Below are 23,537 nucleotides of genomic sequence, written 5' to 3'. Positions count from 1 at the left end.
TTTCTTTTGTTAGAAATTAGGAGACTAATGAACAAAATAATAATGTTTCAAAAAAAAAAAAATTGAACAAAATAATAGTGTAATTTGTGACTTATGTTATAGACTTATATCTTTTAAAAAAATTATTGATTATATATATATGTATGTATATGGATGTTTTCTCTTCAAGTGATAACATATAAACATTTTGATAAAGGAGAATTCTCATTAATATTATTAGCATGGGTATTTTATTAGTATTAAGTTTGATTTCCTAAAAAAAAGACCACCAAAGTTTTTTTAAATATCACAAAATTAAAACTATTTTTCCGGAAATGGGTTCTCTATAATGGAAAAGCAACTTGGTTGAAATGGACTTTCAGACAAAATTAAATTAGTGTGGTTGATTCACTATATAATCAAGTATCTAGGGTAATTAAAGTTGGGAAAATAAACCCTTTGTATTCCATAATTTCTCACAGAAATTTGCTTGATTGTTTTTTTTTCTTACAAAATTTTACTTTAAATTCATTCAATTTTATTCTTTTATCTTTCTACAATAATTTTTGTTCTAAGTTTTTTTTGATAAAACCCTAGCAAACGTCTTCAGATTCATACATTTCTTGTCCGAACCTCTTACTTTTTTTTCTTTTCTTAAACAAAAGTGTTCGACAATTGACATTTAGCATTAACTTGCAGCAAACTTCAAAAAATCATTAATTCTTGTGTGTTTTTTATTTAGATGAAGAGTTAAAACTTTTTTGATACAATGCCGTTACGCTACTACAATGTGTGTATACGTACTAACTCTATGATGATCTATATATATATATATATATATATATCATTTAATTCATTATTGTTTTTTTCATTGAGTTTTTCTATCTCGTGCACTATAATCTCACTATCATCAAACAAACTTTCCTGTTCATTAAAGATACGTTAGACAAACGTTGTTTATTTAAGTCCGATCATATCATCTTCTCAACAAACTAATATATAATTAGTTCATGTAATAATATTACTACTCAATTAGCCTTCATATGACAATCATTTTGATCCATTTTTGGGAGACATTTTTTTTCACCAGACCAAAATAATTCATACTTTTCCAAAAAACCAAACTGTTTTTGGTGTCCCTACTCCCTACCGTGGAATGCGGGTGTTGTAGGTTCATCTTCAAGAAGATATATGTATATGTGTCTAATATATATCATGAAGATATATTAACTCCGTGATGAACATGTTTAACACACAGTAGTTCATGATTCTTGTATTAATCACTGGACTTGCTCGTCCTTCATCTAGATTGACATGCAATATCTTTACAATTTAGTTCAATTAACTAGATTTCATAAATCGTATATGGATGGTATATATAGTGACTTGGGGGAGCAATTACTTAAATTAATACTCTCTGTTTCCTAATTAAGCTATTTTTAGACTTTTCACACATATTAAAAATTGATAAATAATGTAACTTTTATTATTATTTAATTTTTTCTGTTACTCTAAAAGTCTAAATCAATAGTATTCATTTTTTAGTTGACAATTCATCGTCAATAATAATTGATAAATATTGCATATAAAATCTAAAAGGTCTATATTTCTTAAACAATTCTTTTTTTCCTAGAAATTGGATTAACAAAAAAAAAACACAGGGGAGTAATACAATGTAAGAACAAGATATCGATGATTTGATTTAAGTTTCTAGTTTATACATAAAATAAGTTTGACAAAAAAAAATTATAAATTGGTCATACACTTGTAATCAGAACAATGTTAAAGTTCAAATCATCCATAACAAAACCAAAATGTTTTGGGCGACCAAAAAAAAAAAAAAAAAAAAAACCAAAATGTAGAAACTATATATAGGTTATAAAAACGAGAAGGTAGGTTAATAAATTAAAAATTGGTCAGTGTGATACCAATTGATCACTTTGAAACGTGTGACTAAACAAGTCACCACGTGAATATCTTTGAGGTTCTCGCTCGATCGCTTCTAAGTTCTAACGGTCAAAAGAGCAGAGAACACAAAAACAAAAACAGACTCATTAACCAACTATTTCCATTGTTATTATTATAGTGGTTTTACAGCTAAGTTTATGATTCGTATTTAACAACATTGTATTATAACCTTTTTGTCCAAACGAAACTATTGCTACAAGATATTCAACATGACATGTCTCCCCAAAAGGCAAAAAATAATAATCAGTGGGGGCGTTAGTCAGTTAAGTGTGCATGTGCATGATGATTCACTGATTCTTTAAACGATGTGATTCAATTTTACTCGAATTGTCTTTGACTCTTGAACCTTAACAAGATCTGACAAAAAGAAAATGTCTGGACAATCTTACTTTCACAGTCGATTAACAGTACTCTTAAAATCCCATTCATAAACAATGAAAGATGTGTCCATATTCCTAAAGGAAACAAACGAAATATGTGTATGTGTTATTAGAAATCTGAATAGTGTAGACCAAAGCTTTTGTGATGACTGTCTTAAGAGGTTTGTTTATCTCAGTCCCTAGGCAGTAAGCATAAATGGTTTGTCTATCTCTTCAATTTTAATTATAGTTTCTAATGTAACCGTTAATCTCTTTGATACATCCAATTTTCTTGGATTTCTATCATATGATGGTATCAGGCTGTTCCATTTGAGGATGAAGCTATCTCTGTAGCTGAATATTCTGATATGAAACACACGTCCAAGAAACTGAGTTCAAAAGATTCAAAATGAAACACTTAAAAACAAACAAGTATTCTTTATAAGATACTAAACCAAAAATATCACACAGGTGAGAGATGATCATTGATATATGTATTCTACTTGCATTTGACTCCCCAAAACAACCTAGAAGATGCCTTAGATCAAACGACCTGCTATGATCTTTCTCTGTTTTTCAGCTCTCTTTTCTTTCACCCTTGCCATATTTTTTTTGTGCCTTAAGATCTTGGACTCTCTTTTCAACGAAAGTGTTATCAAACATCAAAATCATTGCTTCTCTTTTCTAAATCCTCATTGGTTTTCCATAGTTTCTTCACTTCTGAGGGCATTATCATAAAGCAAACAGTCTTCTCCCTGGCTTCCTTCCCTTATTACAGCTATGTAAGTGTTTGATTGATCAGAACCTTACTCTTATATGCTTTGCTTGTTTCAACTTCATCATTGTTGTCTGCATTTACTGCTGGATCAAACTGTCTTGTCAGCTTCACTACAGCAAAACTTGTCATCTGATCTCGCCTTTTCTCCTGCTATGATACATCAATCATAGTCATCTTCTATGCAAATTAAGCTACCATGTACATCAAGCTCATCGTCAAAGGTTTGCCTTGTCTCTTGGTGTCTGGTAAGTTCTCTACAAATGCATATAGAAGAACTGTCAAACAAAAAAGATTCAGATTAAAATGGTAAAAACACAACTAAGCTAACCATAAACTTCAGTATTGGTCTCTTTCTTCTTCCTTTCCATTAGCTAATCTTTTCTCTAGCCTCTACTTGCATAAGCCTCAAGCTTCAGTTTATATGACCTCTATTGCAAGCTTTCTCTGTTTTAATCTTTCATCAATATATCTTCACACAAATAAATGACATTTTTTCTTCTTGTCCGACCAAAGTAACTGATGTAAAAAGTAATGACATATATATTGACATGGTTATATAGTAAAATAAAATAATTGGTTATATGGTGTATATACTCTTAAAATTATAACAGTATAGTTTTTGTACTATACTATTCTCTTATGGTTTCTCACCTTTTCACTTGTTATATATCTCCCTCAGTTTCCAAGACCAAACTCAAGCCAACGATAAAAAAAAACCCACTAAAACTCTCTAAATGAGAGGCACAACGGAGGAAGAAGACGGAGTCACGAACTTCTCCGATGTTCTTCTGCTGTCTAATGATGTTCTTGGATCTAGCAACGTTGGAGAAGACAGCTTTGGTGTCGGATTCATTGGAAACGATACTACTCAAATGCTCTGTTTCGGCGGAAGAAACCAAAACAACGCCGGATTGATCTTCTCAGGACCCTCTTCAAGCAATATGACTCGTACGGTCAATGATAAATCATCTAGATCCAATGTAAGCTTTTATATTAAATAGGCATGCATTCACATAATGGTACTAGTCAAGGTTTAGAAATCATTGCATGCAACACTATACAAGATCCCTATAATGTAACAAATTTAATGTTTGTCTCTAATGGTAGAAGAGAACCGGATCGAGTGATGAACACGACCGGGTTTGCGATCCAAAACCCGGTAAGAGATGCAAGCGAGATCAGAAGAAGTCATCCGTTAAGGTTTGGCTTTGAGGTTATGAATAGAGATATGCGTGTGTATTAATTAGTGCATGCCATGTGTATATACTAATGTGTGTAATTATGTTAAGGTTAGCGAAAAAATCACAGCGTTGCAGCAATTGGTTTCTCCATACGGCAAGGTGATTTTACTAACAAGAGCTATTTTATTTATATTTCAATATATATATATATAGAAAAGGTTGTAATTTTGAGAAATATCGATAGACAGATACAGCATCAGTGTTGAATGAAACAACGGGTTACATAAAATTCTTACAAGACCAAGTTCAAGTCCTATCCTCTCCTTACCTCAAACATCACACTCTTGTAAGCCATACTTTTCATGATTCGAAACGACTGTTTAGAAGCTTAAAGAGACAACTATTTTTGACGGTGTGATGACTGATGTGAATAGTTTGATGTGTCGTCAGGAAGACGAAGACACCAAAGACGTGAACCCGACAATGAGAGAGTTGAAAAACAATGGTTTATGTCTTGTACCACTAGCTTGGACTGTTCATGTAGCGAATACCAACGGTGCTGATTTATGGTCACCTGCTATCTTGTCACCAACAGTGAACCAGTACACTGTGGAAGCCAAATCATATCAAGATAACCTTTAAAAGGTTTCATTGTATCAAAATGCATTATTCAGTATTATCATCATCCCTAGTTTTTTTTTTCATTTTAGATTTATAAAAAAACTCAGTTTTATTATTACATTTTGATAATGTTCTTGGCAATTAACTCCAAGATCAATACATTACTTTCAAGAACTTGAGAAGAAGAACATAATAATAAAGAGTCTTTAGATTTGTTGTTGAATTGCTGAAACAACTTCACCGATACACTTGAACTTTCTCCTTTCCTTGAGAAGCATCTTCCCAAACTCGAGCGCCCTTCTCTCGCAAACCGCTCTTCGCTTATCTTCTTCAATCGATTCAAAGTCCTCAACATGTGCCACACCCACGATTCTCCTGTCATATACAAAACCAACACTGTCAACAACATTTTTATATGATCGACAATGGAATCTCTGTGGTCTAAGATTCTCTTACCTTATCATCTTTGCAGCACCGAATCCAAGTGAGTCATGCAACAAATTCCTCATGTAGTTTTCTTGAACAAGCTGCAAAACCTCGGCATTGTTATAGATATCTGCCAGGTATGCTTCGCCTTGTCCATCTTTGTTTTGATCCCATAGCGCGATGAACCTTTTGTTAAACAAATCCCAAGTTTGCTCAATGGTTCTCAAGATCCAATGCTTGTATTCCTGATTTGTAGAGTTAGGTTGGTTTAAACTGAGGTACTCGCAACTGTGTAGACAATGAGAAGATAGGAAAAAGTAGAAATCAGAATTCTGAATATCTTGCTTACTTTTCGATCATTTCCCTGAGCGGCATGTCCATCTTGTGCAAAGAATGCTAGTATCAAGTTACCAAGATAAGCTCCAATGTCGAAGCCCATTGGTCCATAAAACGAAAACTCTGGATCTATAACTTGTGTCGAATCTTGAGTAACCATGACAGAACCAGTGTGAAGATCACCATGTATTAAAGCTTGGGCTCTTTCACAGAACCTAACAACAGAAACACAAGGGTAGTTTAGAGATAGTAGCAAATGGTTATGAAAATCCCCGGGAAATGGGTAAAAACATACATTGATTTTAGCTCTGCGATTTCGAGCTTCAAGGCATTATCTTCACGCACAGCCTTAGCATCATCATCAAGATAAGGTGAAGTCCAACGGTTAAACGTGGACACTCTATACGGGTCCGAAAACACAACTTGCTCCGTTAATCGGCATAATTCCACATTACCACAAAACTCAGTTACTACACAAACACAAAAGACACTCACTTCAGGGAACACCAAAACGTTGAAAAGTAATTCCACATCAAATTTTTATATGTGAAGAGTTATGAACCTGCTCTTCTGTGCTCTGTGGTATCGTGATAGAGGAGGGAAGTGAAGAATAGAGTTTTAGCCATGTAATCAGACATGTGGTCAGCAAGGAATGGATACTCAACTCCAGCAATGAGTCCTTTGCGGAGAATGATATGAGGAGGCTCAAGGTATCTCATTCCAATCAAAGCCATTGTTCTGTCAAAATGGTAGACTTCAGGAACATGATCTGGTGATAAAGTTCCATGCTTTCTCAAAGTTGTTGCTTCAAAATAAGCCCTTTCTTTCGTCATTGGCCAAGATTCACCGATACATCGAATATATGGAAGTGCCTGTACATATAAAGAGGGACAAATAATCACCAATCTGATTTCTTGAAAAAAATCAAAACTTGTTCAATTTACATGGTAAGTCAAAGCTTGTTCCTTTTATCCTCTAGATCAAAGCAATGATCATTTCGATTTACAGTCTCTTCAAAATAAGGTAAAAAGATAGCAATTTGCAGAAAACAGAGACAGATAGATTGAATCTGAAACGCACATCAGATAAACCCTAATTCCTAGTCCATTGATATTTCCAGAGATTTGGCTGAAGCAAAGAAGAGATACGAATCTATTAGTATGCTTGAGATGATGGGAATAAAAATGAAGCAAACCTGTTTGATGACAAGAGAACCAGAGGATCCGACAACGATGAAAACGAAATTGAGATTGCCATCTCCGACTTCTTTGATAACCAAATCATCATCAGCACCAATCTTGGAGGAGAGAGCAGGAGTTGCTTTAATGTACTCTACAAGAGACTTCTCATTCAACGGCGTAAACTCCTCAAAAGACATCTTTGCTTCTTCTCTGCTTCAGTTTCAAGCAGCGTGGACAGAGAGACAGATAAAATCGCGTTTTAAAGGTTCGATTTTTTGCGAAAGATTCCCAATGTGGTATTTGTTTTCACATCTTTTTTCATAAGCGGTCAATAATGAAACGGCAATACTCATGCCTTCTTCTATTATTCGACATTAATCGTTAGTGTTACCAACCTAAATCTACTAAATTTTGATTTTTTTTTTTGTTTGTTTTAAGTTGGAGTTGTGAAAGTTATTGCTTAAAAGAAAACTATTATTAGTTAGAATGAACAGAAACGGTGTGTGAAATAAAATCTTATGACAAGACACAAGTTAAAACTTTCAAAGATGTCTCATGGAGGCGAGGATTTGTGCAATGTCAGTCCATAAGTTTTGATAAGCGAGGACCAAGGAGAGAGTCGCTAAACCCATAGACCAAAGCGTAATTGCATAAGGACATCTTATAATTTTTTCTTAGAACTAAAGGATTAACAAGGGTATTAGCAAGTAAATATTCATATAAATTTGTGCACATCAATGTGAAGTAATCTTGAGCTTCATCTAATTCTCTAATAACATTAAAAAAAAAAAAAAATTGCTGAAGAATTGCTGAGTAGCAAAACTAGGTCGCTCCTTCTCTACCACAAAACCATCAACATGAGCCACAAAAACCATGACCACCACAACGACCACCAGCAAAACGACCACCGACAAAAAGATTATGAGGTCCACCACCACCACCGATCAAAGGACCACGGCCACGACCAAAACCACCGAAAGTACGACTAAAAGGGCTAGGTTCCTCATCAGAAGATTCATCCATAGGCATGCTCTCTGCCTCATAAGCCTTCCAAAAGGTTGTTTTGACTCCATGGTTTGACCTAATCAATGAGATCAACAGATCCATATTTTCTTCAATCCGATTAAGACGAGCACCATATCCTTCAAGTATCTCCATCTGATCAGATATGTTCTTCTCGGTTTTGTCTTTCTTGTGGTTCCCCAAATCATCTATGGGCTCTTCATTAACGTTCTTCTGCAGAGGCATCGCGGCCTTAACCACAGCAGGAGCTGCTTCGGCTTTGGTGGGGGATTTGTAGTCCATGGAGAAGATGAGAAGAACGACTCTAGCTAGGTTAAAAAAGAGAGAAAGTGAAGATCGGAAAAAAACCCTAGACAGCTGCATGCTTAGGTATTCGAAGAAGGTATTTATATAGAAGAGTCTTATTACAAAAGTTGATTGCGTAGAAACAAAGCCATTGGTTTGATATTTTAACCCATTCTGATTTTTTCCCTTTTTTGGATTGTGTTCGGTTATGTTCTATCCACGTTCGAGCCGGTTCCGGTTATTCAAATTAGCCGAAATTTATATATTTCAGTTTATTTTGGTTAAATTTTACAAAAATATAACTAAATTTTGACAATTATTATTATAAATTTTATGGCATTATACCTCTTCATCTAAGAAATTAGCTTTCCACTCCTAATCGTTGGAGATAGTCTTGTTCAGCTACATAGCAAAACTAAAAAAAAATTAGGTATCTTTCCTCCTCCGCCGCCGCCAAAACCTCAACAGAAGCCACAAAAGCCTTGACCGCCACAACGACCACCGGAAAAACGACCACCGACAAAAAGACTAGCACCATCACCAACATGATTAAAAGGGTTGATGAACTCCTTTTTATCAAATAAAGTCTGGACAGGTTCCTCATAAGAGAGTGATTCATCCATAGGCATAGGCATGCTCTCTTCCTCGGCCTTTACAGAGCCAATTCTATCCTCTTTATTTGACCTAATCAATGAGATCAACAGATCCATCTTTTCTTCCATCCTATGAAGACGAACACCATACCCTTCCATTAATATCTCCATCGCTTCAGATAATTTCTTCTCAGTCGTAGTCGTGTCCTTATTCACACAAGGAGCTGTGGAGGATTTATTTTCCATGACGATCTAAGATGAAAACAACGGCTCTAGCTAGGTTAAAGAGAGAAAGTGGTAACCCTAGACGATGGCTGCTTAATTATGAAGAAGGTATTTGTAGTAGCGAGTCTTTTTATATTTAAAATCTGATTGCGTAAAAACAAAGCCATTGAGTATTATTGCGTAGAAACAAAGCCATTGAGTATTATTATTGCGTAGAAACAAAGCCATTGTTGTTCCACTGGCTTTCGTGTCATTGACTAGCTGGTTTCAAATTTCTTCTAATATTTTCACTGCAGATACAGTAGATTGATGTGGCCTTTTGGTCTTTCTCAGTGAGGTAAATGACATGATCAAATTGCTCCACGAGGAAACAAAGCTTGTGTTTGGAGTTGGTTTTTGGAGCTTTGCTTTTTGTCCCACTGTTTAAGTCATTAACCGGATTGCGCCCTTACATAGGTATCTTTGTTATAGGTCTTGGAGTTATTCGGATTTTGACAGATTTAAATACATTATGGTGACTTAGAGAGACAACAACTAAAACTTCCACATGCTTTGTCTCGGATAGTCTATGAGCAGGTTACCCCAAATTTCACTCGACCACAATAACTTGTTCCCTATTGTTGTGTAAGAGATTTATATTGTTCTTTATTTTTATTTTTGAGTCTTGATGCGAATGGGATTCTCAGAGAGATTACAAACTATATATTAATGCTCATATATCCAAAGTTGAATTGGTATCATTGGTGTAGTATCAGCCATCATATATAGATGACTTGTTCAACATATAGAGAACGTCCATAAGTGTAGTTGGTTTTTCTTATTTTATCGTGCAGGTGACAAAGTTATGCTTTTGTTGGTTTTTCTGCTGGTATCACGACTTACCTTGCGGTTCACACAGTCTTGTCTCTTTAACCTAACAAGAAGTGTAGTTTATATTCATTTGCTCATCAGGGATTCATAAGCTACACAAGCGTCAATAGTTTCAATCTCTATAAACTGGAATATGTAACATTATGATATATATTCATTCATTACATTATGAAGATGGTTTCATTGGTGCTTAGAAAATTTCTAATATGATTAAAGTCAAAAGATAGGTTATGCATCAGAGATTCAATCATCAAAAAGAAAATTCAAAGAGAAAACAAACTGAAATTTATAACTAAAACAAATCATGGGAAAGTTAAAATACCAACAACACTATATAGATGAATTAGATGTTTAAAATAGTTTGATACATTTCAAATTATAATTGATTGGTTAACACTCTTAAATTTATATATTAAATTATGTTTTATTTGCTGTTATTTTGTTAATTTCTTTGTTTTTTGCTAAGGATTTTTGTTTTTGTTTTTAGTATACTGATATTTTTTTTTATTAAGATAAATAAATTTAATTTTATAGATATGTATATATAAATTATTATATGTAAATATGTTTTTAATTAGTTTTCTTAATTAATTAAAGGAGATTATTATTTTTTGACACGTGTTAAAATCTAATTAATGAAGTTAACACGTGTGACGGTTATGTGAGTTACTAATTTTGAAAACCAAAGGTTTATAGAGAAAAACATAATAGAAATTCATGATTTAAAATTTTTTTTATAGCTATTTGAATAGAACATCATGATACAAAATATTGTTATGGGATTATTGTTTGGAATAGGATATGTTTTGATCATCTTCGAGGAGTCTTTGTCTTTCAATAAAAGCGGTATAGCACTTTTGATGGCTGTGAGTTTGTGGGTTGTGCGAAGCATAGGGGTAGGAATTCATAGTAAACTTTGTTTAATTGCAATTGTTAGGTTTGTTTCATCTCTATTATATTGTTGATGCTCGGATGAAGTAAGACTTTAAAACAATATAGCTCGAAAGTTATATGATCAATTATGTTATAATCACATGTTTACAGGCTTCTCTAGAAGTTGTGGTTTTAGAGCTTCAAAACGCAACAAGTGAAGTTAGTCAAATAGTGTTCTATTTGCTCGGTGCAATGACCATTGTTGAGATAATTGATGCTCATCAAGGATTCAAGCTAGTTACAGATCGTCTAACATCTAGGAAACCGAAGATACTTTTATGGATGGTATTGTTAATTATTCCATTTCTAATTTGCTTAGTTATGTTTTGATAATAATTTAGTTTTCTTGTTTGATCTTGCTTTCGCATTATCTTAACTCTAGCTTTCATGGTTTCATTTTCAGATTGGTTTTGCTACCTTTTTCCTTAGCTCGGTTCTTGACAACCTAACAACTACTATTGTTATGGTTTCTCTACTGAGAAGATTGGTTCCTCCATCTGAATACCGCAAGTATGAAAATCTTTAATTATTTGTTAGTCTTTTTTTTCTTTTTATTTGGTTTTAGTCTTTAAGCTGCTTACAAGGAGGAAATAGAATTGTCTCTATAGTGAATCAAGGAAACACCAATTTGTGTAGTTAGAATATTTTTCCTAATAAAGTTTATTCTTTTCTTTATATGGAACAATGAGATGTTTATTAACGTTAGTATAATGTATATGTTGAACCTTATAACCTATGGCAAGACTTTTAGGAGCAGTTGTGGTTATAGCAGCAAATGCAGGAGGAGCTTGGACTCCTATTGGTGATGTTACTACAACTATGCTATGGATACATGGTCATATATCAACATTTTCGACTATAAAGGTTTGTTTTCATAAGTTTTTCATATATCAAATTTAAACTCTTACAAAAAAAGATTTAATTAAAGAGCTTGAACAAGCAAATGATGGAAAATTTACTTTCTTCTTTATAGAACCTCTTTTTACCTTCATCGGTTTCTCTCGTTGTTCCACTGGGTTTCATGTCTTTGACCAGGTTTATAAACTCTTCTTAAATAATGGTTTCAATGTTCTTCTAATGTTTTCACTGTAGATCTAGGTTGATGTGACTTTCAGTTTCTTTTTCATCTTTCTCAGTGAGGTAAATGAAATGGAACTAAAGACTCCTCCTACTCCATTATTAGATTATTATGATCAGATTGCTCCAAGAGGAAAACTTGTATTTGGAGTTGGTCTTGGAGCTTTGCTTTTTGTCCCACTGTTTAGGTCATTAACCGGATTGCCTCCTTACATGGGCATCTTGTTGGGTCTTGGAGTTATTTGGATTTTGACAGATGTGATCCATTACGATGACTTAGAGAGACAACACCTCAAACTTCCACATGCTTTGTCTCGGATTGATTCACAAGGAGCTTTCTTTTTCCTAGGAATTTTGTTATCTATGAGCAGGTAACCCAAAAATGTTACACTCAAACTTGTATCTTGCTTTTTGTACAAAAATATTTATATTGTTGTATGTTTATTTTTTGCAGTCTTGAAGCGGTTGGGATTCTCAGAGAGATAGCAAACTATCTTAATGCACATATATCTAGTGTTGAATTGATTGCCAGTATTATTGGTGTGGTATCAGCCATCATAGATAATGTCCCATTGGTTGCAGCAACTATGGGGATGTATAGTCTATCAGCCTTCCCTCAAGATTCTGAGTTTTGGCAGCTCATTTCATTTTGCGCTGGAACGGGAGGTTCCATGCTTATTACTGGATCTGCTGCTGGAGTAGCCTTCATGGGTATGGAGAAAGTTGATTTCTTTTGGTACTTCCGTAAGGTGAGACTGATATACCTCTTCTGTCTTGTCCAACATATAGAGAACAAAAGTTTAGTTGTTTTGTCTTCTTCTTTTTGTGCAGGTGACTGTTTATGCTTTTGTTGGTTTTGGTTCTGGTATCGCGACTTACCTGGCGGTTCGTAGTCTGTCTCTTTAACTTCCAACAAACGCAATTTATATCCCAGTGATTCATAAGCTACACACACAAGCATTAAGAGTTTTAGTATATAAATATAACATTCTGATATATATACATCCATTACATCATGAAGATATGGTTTCATTGGTGTTTAATATGGTTTTAAGTCATAAAATATGTCATGCATCAGAGATTCATTCATCAAAAAACAAAGTTAAAAGACGAAACAAACATGATTGCCATAACTAAGAATATTCATGGGAAAGTTAAAAGACCATCAATATAAACGGAAAAATGAACTTTACAATATACTTAAAGATATGGAACAATTCAGTGAGATGAGAAGAACCAATGCGATATAAATTAAAGAACGGAAATAAAAACAACGATCAAACAAAATCAACAAGGTAAGACTGTAAGAGATTACATATAACAATGAGATGTTCGATCGTAACTAGCTAACTGTTAGATTGATTTTCTTATGACGGCGGGCCATATTATATTTATCATGTCAATTTCTCTATTGCAAGAGTTTATTCCAGATTATAAATCAATTTACAGTGGTTTGGATCCACTGGTACAAGTGACGTTGTTATCTCCTCAGGATCCTTGACTCCTTGTTCAACACCTCCTCGCAAAAGGTATTGAGAAAAATCTCAAAATGCATGCTGATGAAAAAAACCGCAACTCATCACATTAATAACACATAAGACGCATACATCCAGATTCACTACCAAGCAAGGAAGAAAGCCACTGAGATGAGCCATTGTTGTTAATATCGGTGTAGTAATCACCCTCTCATAAACAATATCATTCTACCATTTTCGACAATTTATTTTTTTGTTGTGTAATTGTATTCATTGATATGACACAATTTATGAAAGGTAAATAAAGTATTTTTTTTTTTTTTTTTGTGAAACGGAGAAAATATTATTTTTTGATCCTGATTAATGAAAGAGATTCTTTGACTTAAAAATAATGGAAGCTTACCTGAAAATTTTGTGACCCTCAAGTAAGGTAGGTTCATGTACAAATCTCATCTAGAGCTATCTGACTGTTTAAAGTCAAGAAACGATAAAACTTTATTGCAAAGGCTTTAAGTTAAAGTGGTTACAAGTGTGAGGTTCCGAGCGCAAAGTCTCAATGCTCCCAAGTCACGCGACAATGATACACTGAATGGAATCTCATAACGAACAGTCGTATAAACACTATTTGATGGCTACAAACAATAGTCAAAGCCTTTGATCCCGGAATTGCACTGTTATGCGATTTTGCAGATAGTATATTCAGATTTGCATTAAAAATTAGAGTGAAAATAAGATAAATCATATTTGCGAATCTTAATGTGCTCTTGGTATAATCTTTTTGTTGTAGGCTTGTAGCTAGGTGTGACTTTGTTTTACGAGGCACCTTGTTGTTGTAAAATAATTCCAAGATTTCTTGGCCTTGTGTAATGAAATGGTATATATGTGTTGTTTAAACAACAACAAAAAAACAAATTATTTACGAGTCTTTTACTTGAATCAAGATTTGTTAATGGTTGGGTCTAAAGTCAGTCCATCTTTCCACGAATTCGTTAAAAACCAACACATACTCTAATTTGATTATATAACAACGAACTACGTAAATGTATAACGTCAATATCTCAAATTTTGAGCCGAACTCAATACTTGTTAGGTTACGTGAGCCAAACTCAATTCTTTTAGTTTACGTGAATATGATATCTCATTTGTTGAAATTTAAGGAGGTGGCGGCGAATCAACAGTTCCGAACAAAATAATGAGAAAAAAATTATACATATCCCACAATTGATATTATTATTTTTTCCCTACACTCATCTCTTTCTTATACACTATAAATACTCTTAAACACTACACCAAACTTTATCATGATCATCATATTCAAATACATTACCAATATTAATAAATTCGTCTTACGTACTACACAAATCATATTTCTCATGGTGATGGCTAAGAACCGCACCAAGTTCGACGCAGCATTTCTTGTTGTTGTGATCATAGTGGTGGCATCTGTGTTACTAGCCATTGAAGGACGACCCGTCAAGGATAGTTCGGGATCGGTGACCCAATTAACAGATTCATCTGCGTTCAATGGAAGCGTAATGTCTTCGTTTAAACCAGTCGAGTCTTCTGTACAAGATCTTTCGTGGTTAGCCACAGTGAAACAGTCCGGCCCAAGCCCAGGGGTTGGGCATCATCGAGCTAAGGGCTACAAAATGTTTGGACGAGCCCAAGATTCTGGTCCTAGTCCTGGTGTTGGACACTAAAATAATAAGCCTTATGAACTGAAACTATAGATTATGCTAATGCATGTAACAACTTTACCATGTTTAATAGCCTCTAAGATGTGATATTCTTCAAATGTTTATCTTATTTTACTTCAAAATATTAATTATGCCTCTACATATTAATTATATATCAAAGGTCTCACTTTGAAAATACTATAAAAAGGAGACTGGATATATTGTAAGCTTTGGTTTTGCAAATTTCCAACTTGCATATAGTCAAGTCTACTTATATTTTCACAACTTCAAATAATTTCAAAAAGACATGGAAACTAACGAGGTGAATTCTAAGTTTCATGGACAACTAATATCAAAGATTAATTATGGTGTTATCTTACTATAACACAATGGAGCAAGGTGATTTTTAATATGTTGGGTTCTAGAATTAAACCATTGTGAATCAAAGTCTAGTCTTTTATAACAGTGAACGTAGACAATGATAAAAGAAAAATAAAATAAAACATAATGGTAAAAAAATATAAAGTAAAAGGGATTGATGGTTAATCACAAATACATCCACCCCTTTTCAGTTTATTTAAATTTTTGTATATTTTAATGTAATAGATGTTAACAAAGAAGCAGTAACTACATCAGTATCAAAAAGGATGCAAGTAATATAGATATATAAACTTGTGTTGATCTTTACCAAGTGATGAAAGTTAATATCAGTTCTAAATTACATCAATTATATGTTAAACACAGTTATATAGTAGGGATTAGCAATTTCTAGTGTTGTTCAATCATTCATTAATTCATAAAACCATACCGATGCATAAAGGTTATTATTTATGGAGTTGAACTCATCAAGGAAAAAGAATGGTGCTACTGTTGAAATGTAGTCACTACTCATAAGTTAAATGTGAACTAGCTAGCTAGGATTTAAAATCTAGGAGGTGTGGAATCATGCATACGTGTTCTTTGAAGCTTCTTTGGATGTTATTTTTCAAATTTGGTTTTTGTGTGGGTAGTCTAGATTAATCATAATGTGATTAAAGATCATAACAATTTCTAAGATTACTAAAATAGGAATCATGCTCAAACTTAGATATTTCCATAAGTTATATATACAATAAAAGCACACCTAGAAGTGGCCAATGATTTCCTCCGATCCCGCTCTGCTTTGGTCCTCCTTCAACTAAACTCCAACTATGATCAATGGTGAAAAAGATTCCTCTTCAGTGGGCTACTTGAGAGTTATTCTCTCTCTCTCTTTTTTTTTCCAACATATAATTAGTTTTTGGTTCGATTCAAGTTGAGTCATCCAGTGGATTTTAATAGTTTCATATCTATTGTGGGCCGTCTAAAACTTTTCTGGATGATTCCTCAGTCACTGTTAATTTGATTATCCTTTCTCGACGTATTAAAGTTTACAACATATATAGTTATATACATTAACATGTATACGATCGGCGTTGTATATAATTGTATCCTTTTTTTTCTTTTCTTTCTTATTAGTCACCTCTTGTATCCAATTATGTGCTCCATTAAACCTAGCTGTCAGTGTAAGTAGATTTGGACCATTTCGCAATTGGCTATAAACCTTTTTTATAAGAAATAGGGTTTTAGACTTTTAGGTTAAATCAAATTAGTCCCTCTTACATATAGGTACGCCAAAAGCTTTCTCATGTGTGTGTGTATGTTTTTTTATTTAATTTTAATATCAAAATCTTTGACTCATATTTTCCTTTTCGTATAGAAACGACAACCAATATGAATATCTTAACCTTTTATTTGAAACATTTAATTAGTAGTATTAATATTGGGTTATAATTTCAAGATAAACATGCATGCACAAACGTCGTCTTGTTTGTTTCCATCTTATCACATTAAAACTCACCAAAAAATAAAAATAAAACCTAAAATAGTATTAGAAAACAAAAGAAACCCTGGAACTCATCCGACAGTGGCAGTAATTGTTAAGGATTTTGGGAATAATTCATAGTTTATTTGAGAATCATATTCATTTTTATTACATATATTATATTGTTGGGTTAGAAGATATAGCTATATATATAAAGTTAGCTTTTTCTCTCTTCTCATGATGCCACCTAACCCACATTTTTGTTTAAACATTAAAATAAATTTAAAACATTTATTTAGTGCATATTTATGTTACTTATTTAATTAATATAAAGTTTATATAAATAAAAATAAATTATGTAAAAAAAATGAAATGTTAAAATAAGAAAAACAATACTTTAATTTTTTATTAGTGTAATAATATAATTCAACTTTCATTTTAAATTGATCATAATTTAATATTTTAAATATGTTACTGAGTTTTAGAATGGAAGTAAAATTTAAATTTATGGTAGACTAAAACAACATTTATGTAATTGTATATATAAAATTATAAAGAGGAAAAATAAAATGAAAGTGAAATATTAGTTTATAACATGATGAAAAAGAAAAAAAATAATATTTCATAAATTGAATCAAATGCTTTTAATCCAAATTTGAGTATTGAAAGATAATAATTAAAGAGAAAATAATTATAATATTTTTTGAAAATCAATTAAAAAAATAATAAAATATCACAATATGAATAAAAATTAACGAAACAAAATTATAAAACTCCGGCGCGGAGCGCGGGTCAACTGCTAGTATATATATATATGTAAGAAGAAACAGAAAACAAAACAAAAGAAGAAGGATGAGCTGGGAAGCACGTGTGAAGGAGAGAGAAGCACGTGCAACAAAGACAGTGCAGGGTTGACCGGAGACCGTAGGGTCGCGAGAAGTGGGAGACGCACTGTCCCCTACACAGACCCCTTTACGACACCGTTTTTGCCCTATATATATATATATGAACGAAAAACCAAAAAAAAAAGTATTTCTTTGGTTTTTATATTTAATATTTTGAAAAATTAGTGAATAACTCCATCCAAATTATAGTCATGCCAGATACTAAAATATTAATATTTTCTAGTAAACTCCAAAACGATTAGTACTATCATATATGTGATTTAGAATTTTAGAGTTGATGAAAAAAAAACATAAATAAATAAAGATAAATGTATATTAATGATGGACCAACCTCTTTTGTAATTGTTATAATAAGCATGCTCTTGGACCAAGCTGGATCCAATTTTTAAACATTCATGTCCTCACTGTTCATTAAGATTCTTTGACCTTTTGACTCATCCATTTTTGTTTTGGCTCCAAGCAAGTCTTCATGATTTTTTTTTATATTGGCCAAGTCCAGCCATTTAAAAATCATATATGTGGTGGTTGGATTTATAGCTATTTTATATTTCTGTGGCATACATTTGTATATCTAAATCAAATACATATATTACTAAGATGAGTTTGGTTATTTTGGCATATAAAAGGTAGACATATGATCGTGGGAGCTCAACTAATTTTAATGCCTCTCCTCCCCAATTATTCAGTATTTGGTTGGTATATAGATGTGTACTTGTAGAAATAATGATTAGACCAAATGCTATCTATAGCCATGATCACATGAGTAAAATTATAAGTCATGATAACATAGATATCAACAGTCAAGTCTTACAACAAAAATGCTACGTAAATACTATTACTGTTTGGTATAATCAGATTTTTAAAATTATTGATAACTAAACATATATACTAATAGTAAGAACTAGTTTATATATATATATATATATATGTGTGTGTGTGTGTGTTTCAATGCATAACCCTAACTTATACCATGAATGAAAAAAACTTTAGTTTTTCTATATGTAGTTTTCAAAATTATATCTCTTAATATTGTTATTTTTATTTAACGAAAAAAGAGAGATGGATAAAGGCAAGCAAGAGACAATAAACACAAACTTCTTTAGTTGTTGTTGTTCGTTCCCATGAGGTCAAGGCAATTATGCCAGCCCGATCCTGTTCTTCTCTTCTTCACTCAATTTTTATATTTTTTTAAGTAAATCAATACGAGTACTGTATAGATATTCAAAAAATATAAAAAAATAATGTATAGTGTCCAAATCCATGGATCTTATCCCTGCTCCCGAATTTATATGATTTCGATATAATTGTCTTAGAATATTTGTCTCCATTCCCATGATTTTTTTTTTTTTAATCGAATTATTATTCTGTAATTTCTTGTACTTTCCCGACACTACATTACATTGTGCAGAAAAGCAAATTAAAACTCAAACTGAAGCAAGTTTTACAGTCTCGATGATTCTTTCTTTTTCTTTCGTCTGAACTATTTATCATGCATGCATGCATATTATACACGAACCAATCACAAACGTTCCCAAGACATACATGACTCTAAAATTAGTCTACATTGCTGTTACTAATATATATGATGCATTTGATGCTATAGCTATATATATATATATATTGTGTATGTATTTTTTTTATCAATGAAGCAAAGGCTACTTTTATTTGAATTTGAGAAATAAATTAATTAGATGACAGTAAGTCAAAGTCTATAACACAAAAAAAGCAACATTGAAGTTGTAAAATCCTAGTAATTTGAAACTTAAAACATTTGACCTATTTGGATGATTGACTGTCAAATAAAGAAATGAAACCTTGTAAAAAGTGAAAACAGGATTTAAAAAAAAAAAAGAGAGTAAAATTTAATTCACCATCAGCGAAGTGAATTTGAAAACAGTCAAAAAAAAAATTAAAGAAAGTGAATAGTATAAAAGACAAAACAGTCAAACTATTTGTATAAGGTGTAATATCTATTTTTGGGGTTTTGATGTAAGTGGTAGCTGTCTCGGTGTGGGGTCTTTTAATTTCGTTCCCAGTCTTTCGCATTTTCCTTTGACCAAAATTTATTGATCTTTTTAATATAAATTAACAACACACATTAATTTTCTTACATTTATTTAAATATATTTCGTCGTATTTATATGGTAGATAAATAATAAATTTGGGTGGTTGTATACAACTGGGTGTGTGTGTGGGTATCATTGTCGATTATATTTTTTGTTAAAAAAAAAATTAAGATATATGATACCATATAGTATTAGAGATTTCATTGTTTTTGATATATTGATAGCATTAAGCTTCACTTCTAAACGATACAAAAAAAAAAACCGGTGACTTTTAAAATTATGCGTATGAAAATAAAATTAAAATCTTGGGACATATATGATATATGTAGACTATATATGAATATAATGCAAAACGGAATAAGTGCCATTAGTGTTAATGACGAAAGAATCAAAACAAAATACGTACAAGTGATTATGACCTAAACCCTCAAACACACTTCGTATTATTTAACATCTCTACTACCTACCTACAATAATAAAATTGCAACCTATCAAAAAAAATTAGACTATATTTCATATTTTACAGATTTTAAAATTTAATTTTTAAATAACTGTGCTTGATTGAACTCAATTTGTTTTTTCTTTAAATTATTTCTCAAAACGGAGGAAAAATTTATGTTTTACACACACATAAAAAAAACTTATACTATCATACAAATATTATGTTGATTTTTTTCTAATTGCAATTTTTTACATTTATCACTTCCTTTAAAACCAACTAATTACATAAGAATATTATGGTTTAGTTAAAAATTTAAGCTCAAAAGAACTACTGGTATATATATAACTAAACAAACAAAGATATAAAAGCCACACGTGTGGCGCATCATAGCCTGCGCAGATAAGGTCCTTCGTCTTCCTCCTCCAGTCCTCTCTCAATTTCCCTCAAAGCTCTGAGAAACAAACAGTTCGTTTCTTCCACATTAAAATCAAAAAAATGCCGGGGAATTTAGAGCCGTTGGATCTAGGCATCCAAATTCCATACCATTTCAGATGCCCAATCTCCCTTGACCTTATGTCCGATCCCGTCACCATCTCCACCGGTCAAACTTACGACCGCACCAGCATCGACTCCTGGATCGCTATGGGCAACACCACTTGCCCCGTCACACGCGTCGCTCTCTCCGACTTCACTCTCATCCCTAACCACACTCTCCGCCGTCTTATCCAAGAATGGTGCGTCGCTAACCGCTCTAACGGCGTTGTACGGATCCCTACTCCTAAACAACCCGCCGATCCTATCTCCGTCAGGTCTCTCCTCAGCCAAGCCTCCGCAATTACCGGAACTCACGTCTCTGTTCGCTCCCGCGCCGCCGCGATTCGTCGTTTGAGGGGGTTAGCTAGAGATAGTGAGAAGAATCGTGTTTTGATCGCCGGTCACAACGCTAGGGAGATTTTGGTGAGGATTTTATTCGCCGATGTTGAAACGTCGTCGTCTCCTTCTTCGGAGCTTGTTTCTGAGTCGCTCGCTCTGTTGGTCGTGTTGCATATGACGGAGACGGAGTGTGAAGCTGTAGCATCGGATCCGGGTCGGGTCGGGTTTATGACCCGGTTGTTGTTTGATTCCTCGATTGAAATTAGGGTTAACGCCGCCGCGTTGATTGAGATGGTGTTGACTGGATCCAAATCGATGGATCTGAAATTGATAATTTCCGGATCCGATTCGATTTTCGTAGGCGTTCTCGACCTCCTCAAGAATCCGATTTCGTCGCGGCGAGCTTTGAAGATCGGAATCAAGGCAATCTTCGCGCTCTGCCTCGTGAAACAAACGAGACATCTCGCGATCTCCGCCGGAGCTCCGGGGATTTTGATCGACCGTCTCGCGGCGGATTTCGACAGGTGCGATACGGAGAGAGGTTTAGCGACGGTGGAGCTACTATGCCGGTTACCGGAAGGATGCGCGGCGTTTGGCGAGCATGCTTTGACGGTGCCGCTAATGGTGAAGACGATACTGAGAGTGTCGGATAGAGCGACGGAGTACGCGGCGGGAGCGTTGTTGGCATTGTGCACGGCGGAAGAAAGGTGTAGAGATGAGGCAGCGGCGGCGGGGTTGGTGACGCAGTTGTTGCTACTGGTGCAGAGTGATTGTACGGAGAGAGCGAAGAGGAAAGCTCAGATGCTTTTGAAGCTTCTCAGAGACTCTTGGCCTGACGATTCTACCGCTAACTCCGACGATTTTGCTCGTACCGAAGTGGCGCCGTTTTGAATTATTTTTTTATTTTCGTTTAACACGTTATTAATTCTTTGTTAGAAAAATTTATTAGAGTAGTCTTAATTATGTAATTAATTTTTTAAAAACCAGGGGAAAAAAAATGAAAGAATCAAAAGTCTCTGTTTTACCTATTTACGTTAATTAAGTTTTGAGCCCAAAACTTTTGCTTAAATCCTTTTCAAATGGGACTTTTTAATAGCTATTTTGAAAAATCGTAGTCTTTTATAAATAAGTTTTCTTGCTTAGTTTTTTGTTGTACAGTTTATTATCAGCTGGTAGGTATGCATATTGTATATCTATTTTTTTTTGTTCCATTGATGCACACTTAAGGTATGTGTGCAATGCAAGTTAGGTAGCCAATTTGTCTGTTTTCATTCTTAGTTTACATTTTTCATTGGATTTACCATTTTTAACATTGTACTGTACATTAGTTTGCTTCTCATTTATGATTCCCAAATCATACTGTAGATGGTAGATTTATGAATTCTTAGTTTGGTCCTGGGCTTTAAATTTGTTGTGAAGCCCAAGTTCATTTATGTGTGTGTTAACTACTCCATATATGTGTATATGAAGTATTGTATAATTAAACTTGAATTCTCAGAATGGTACACATCATTCTTCTTCACGTCGCCATTTATGTGTATATGAAGCTCTCTCATCATTAATGACAAAACCATACTCAAGACTTAGAGTGAGACCGTAAGTAGCCGCTTATGTTTCTTATGATAATGGAAAAATTAAATATATGAATAAAATAAACAGTAACAATCAGATATCACATGTAAAATTTACATGGATGATGACTATGAATAAAAAGAAATTGGATGGGTGCACAAAAAAAGTTAAAATATTTGTATATGAAGCCCATTATCATCTTTAATTATATCTTCATTTACTTGGGGTCAACACTCAAAATTCAAAAGTGACAATTAACAATATCTAAACGGGAAATAGCACTCTATACTCAAATAAATAAATAAATTAAGTATTTGACATTAATGTTTTTTAAATTAGTTCTCTCTCATAGTTATTTTAGCTGGACAAAAATACTCCTATATATGGTAACAAATAGTTTAGCGAGATAACGTAATAAAAATCAATAAATTATAAACTTTTTAATCCAACATTTATACGTCATCTATTTTTAACTTCTACAATATGATACAATGATTCAACACGATAATAAATGATTTATCAGAATGATTTCAAATTTGCCATATAACTTATAATTTTATCGCAATACAATATCTTTTATACTGTTAATAAATTATTTAGCATATTAAGTTTAACACTATAAATTATTTAGCATATTAAGTTTATAAATATGTGGTTAGAGTTTCGATTTTGTAATTAAAAGAAAGTATATTTTGGTTTGGGTTGACAAAATATTGGTTAAGGTTTAGATTTTGTAATTAAACGAAATTATATTTTGGTTAGGGTTGACAAAATATTGGTTAGGGTTTAGATTTTGTAAATAAATGAAATTATATTTCGGTTTGGGTTGACAAATAGTGGTTAGGGTTTA

At 33.1% G+C, this 23,537-nt stretch overlaps 6 protein-coding genes and 1 pseudogene across 7 annotated transcripts; 4 read left to right on the top strand and 3 right to left on the bottom strand.

Moving 5' to 3' along the window:
• The first annotated feature begins 3,818 nt into the window (after positions 1–3,818).
• On the top strand, positions 3,819–4,907 carry LOC17900821 (transcription factor bHLH113). Of its 2 annotated transcripts, none has more exons than XM_023790102.1 (5): positions 3,819–4,064; positions 4,195–4,284; positions 4,374–4,424; positions 4,510–4,611; positions 4,716–4,907. In XM_023790102.1, the coding sequence occupies exons 1-5, from the start codon at positions 3,819–3,821 to the stop codon at positions 4,905–4,907; spliced, it is 681 nt and encodes a 226-aa protein (XP_023645870.1). The 2 variants fall into 2 exon arrangements, with proteins under 2 accessions (XP_023645870.1, XP_006306245.1); XM_006306183.1 differs by having other exon boundaries at positions 4,192–4,284.
• A 69-nt stretch (positions 4,908–4,976) lies between these two features.
• On the bottom strand, positions 4,977–7,133 carry LOC17897188 (methylthioribose kinase). The gene is made up of 6 exons (XM_006307583.2): positions 6,844–7,133; positions 6,211–6,520; positions 5,944–6,118; positions 5,662–5,863; positions 5,343–5,557; positions 4,977–5,261 (listed from the first exon to the last, which is right to left on the bottom strand). The coding sequence occupies exons 1-6, from the start codon at positions 7,024–7,026 to the stop codon at positions 5,093–5,095; spliced, it is 1,254 nt and encodes a 417-aa protein (XP_006307645.1). The 5' UTR covers positions 7,027–7,133; the 3' UTR covers positions 4,977–5,092.
• Positions 7,134–7,460: 327 nt separating this feature from the next.
• On the bottom strand, positions 7,461–8,287 carry LOC17897747. The gene has a single exon (XM_006303298.2). The coding sequence runs from the start codon at positions 8,213–8,215 to the stop codon at positions 7,682–7,684; it is 534 nt and encodes a 177-aa protein (XP_006303360.1). The 5' UTR covers positions 8,216–8,287; the 3' UTR covers positions 7,461–7,681.
• Positions 8,288–8,436: 149 nt separating this feature from the next.
• On the bottom strand, positions 8,437–9,042 carry LOC17900140 (annotated as a pseudogene).
• Positions 9,043–10,595: 1,553 nt separating this feature from the next.
• LOC17897652 (sodium/proton antiporter 2) lies at positions 10,596–12,741 on the top strand. The gene is made up of 8 exons (XM_006304733.2): positions 10,596–10,721; positions 10,870–11,043; positions 11,162–11,268; positions 11,502–11,622; positions 11,732–11,793; positions 11,895–12,206; positions 12,290–12,584; positions 12,667–12,741. The coding sequence occupies exons 1-8, from the start codon at positions 10,602–10,604 to the stop codon at positions 12,739–12,741; spliced, it is 1,266 nt and encodes a 421-aa protein (XP_006304795.1). The 5' UTR covers positions 10,596–10,601.
• A 1,942-nt stretch (positions 12,742–14,683) lies between these two features.
• On the top strand, positions 14,684–15,135 carry LOC17897143 (precursor of CEP16). The gene has a single exon (XM_006304777.2). It carries the CDS (start codon positions 14,684–14,686, stop codon positions 15,008–15,010), a length of 327 nt encoding a protein of 108 aa, XP_006304839.1. The 3' UTR covers positions 15,011–15,135.
• A 5,328-nt stretch (positions 15,136–20,463) lies between these two features.
• On the top strand, positions 20,464–22,172 carry LOC17898136 (U-box domain-containing protein 26). The gene has a single exon (XM_006306113.2). It carries the CDS (start codon positions 20,738–20,740, stop codon positions 22,004–22,006), a length of 1,269 nt encoding a protein of 422 aa, XP_006306175.1. The 5' UTR covers positions 20,464–20,737; the 3' UTR covers positions 22,007–22,172.
• Positions 22,173–23,537: the final 1,365 nt, after the last annotated feature.

The sequence above is a fragment of the Capsella rubella genome, unplaced genomic scaffold (genome assembly GCF_000375325.1).
Source record: "Capsella rubella cultivar Monte Gargano unplaced genomic scaffold, Caprub1_0 scaffold_1, whole genome shotgun sequence".
Lineage (NCBI taxonomy): Eukaryota > Viridiplantae > Streptophyta > Magnoliopsida > Brassicales > Brassicaceae > Capsella > Capsella rubella.
The sequence above is the reverse complement of the archived record's forward strand: the minus strand, read 5'-3'. Positions and strand labels throughout refer to the sequence as shown.

Bases quoted from the DNA above. Each gene is read 5' to 3' on its own strand.
- LOC17897747 (XM_006303298.2), bottom strand. From the start codon at position 8,215: ATGCAGCTGTCTAGGGTTTTTTTCCGATCTTCACTTTCTCTCTTTTTT.
- LOC17897188 (XM_006307583.2), bottom strand. From the start codon at position 7,026: ATGTCTTTTGAGGAGTTTACGCCGTTGAATGAGAAGTCTCTTGTAGAG. The intron at 6,521-6,843 runs GTTTGCTTCATT...TTATATGTACAG, and splicing joins GTTCTCTTGTCATCAAACAG to GCACTTCCATATATTCGATG. The intron at 6,119-6,210 runs GTTCATAACTCT...GTGTTTGTGTAG, and splicing joins CACAGAGCACAGAAGAGCAG to TAACTGAGTTTTGTGGTAAT.
- LOC17897143 (XM_006304777.2), top strand. From the start codon at position 14,684: ATGGTGATGGCTAAGAACCGCACCAAGTTCGACGCAGCATTTCTTGTT.
- LOC17897652 (XM_006304733.2), top strand. From the start codon at position 10,602: ATGGGATTATTGTTTGGAATAGGATATGTTTTGATCATCTTCGAGGAG. The intron at 11,044-11,161 runs GTATTGTTAATT...TTTCATTTTCAG, and splicing joins CGAAGATACTTTTATGGATG to ATTGGTTTTGCTACCTTTTT. The intron at 11,623-11,731 runs GTTTGTTTTCAT...TCTTCTTTATAG, and splicing joins CAACATTTTCGACTATAAAG to AACCTCTTTTTACCTTCATC.
- LOC17900821 (XM_006306183.1), top strand. From the start codon at position 3,819: ATGAGAGGCACAACGGAGGAAGAAGACGGAGTCACGAACTTCTCCGAT. The intron at 4,065-4,191 runs GTAAGCTTTTAT...CTCTAATGGTAG, and splicing joins ATAAATCATCTAGATCCAAT to AAGAGAACCGGATCGAGTGA. The intron at 4,285-4,373 runs GTTTGGCTTTGA...AATTATGTTAAG, and splicing joins AGAAGAAGTCATCCGTTAAG to GTTAGCGAAAAAATCACAGC.
- LOC17898136 (XM_006306113.2), top strand. From the start codon at position 20,738: ATGCCGGGGAATTTAGAGCCGTTGGATCTAGGCATCCAAATTCCATAC.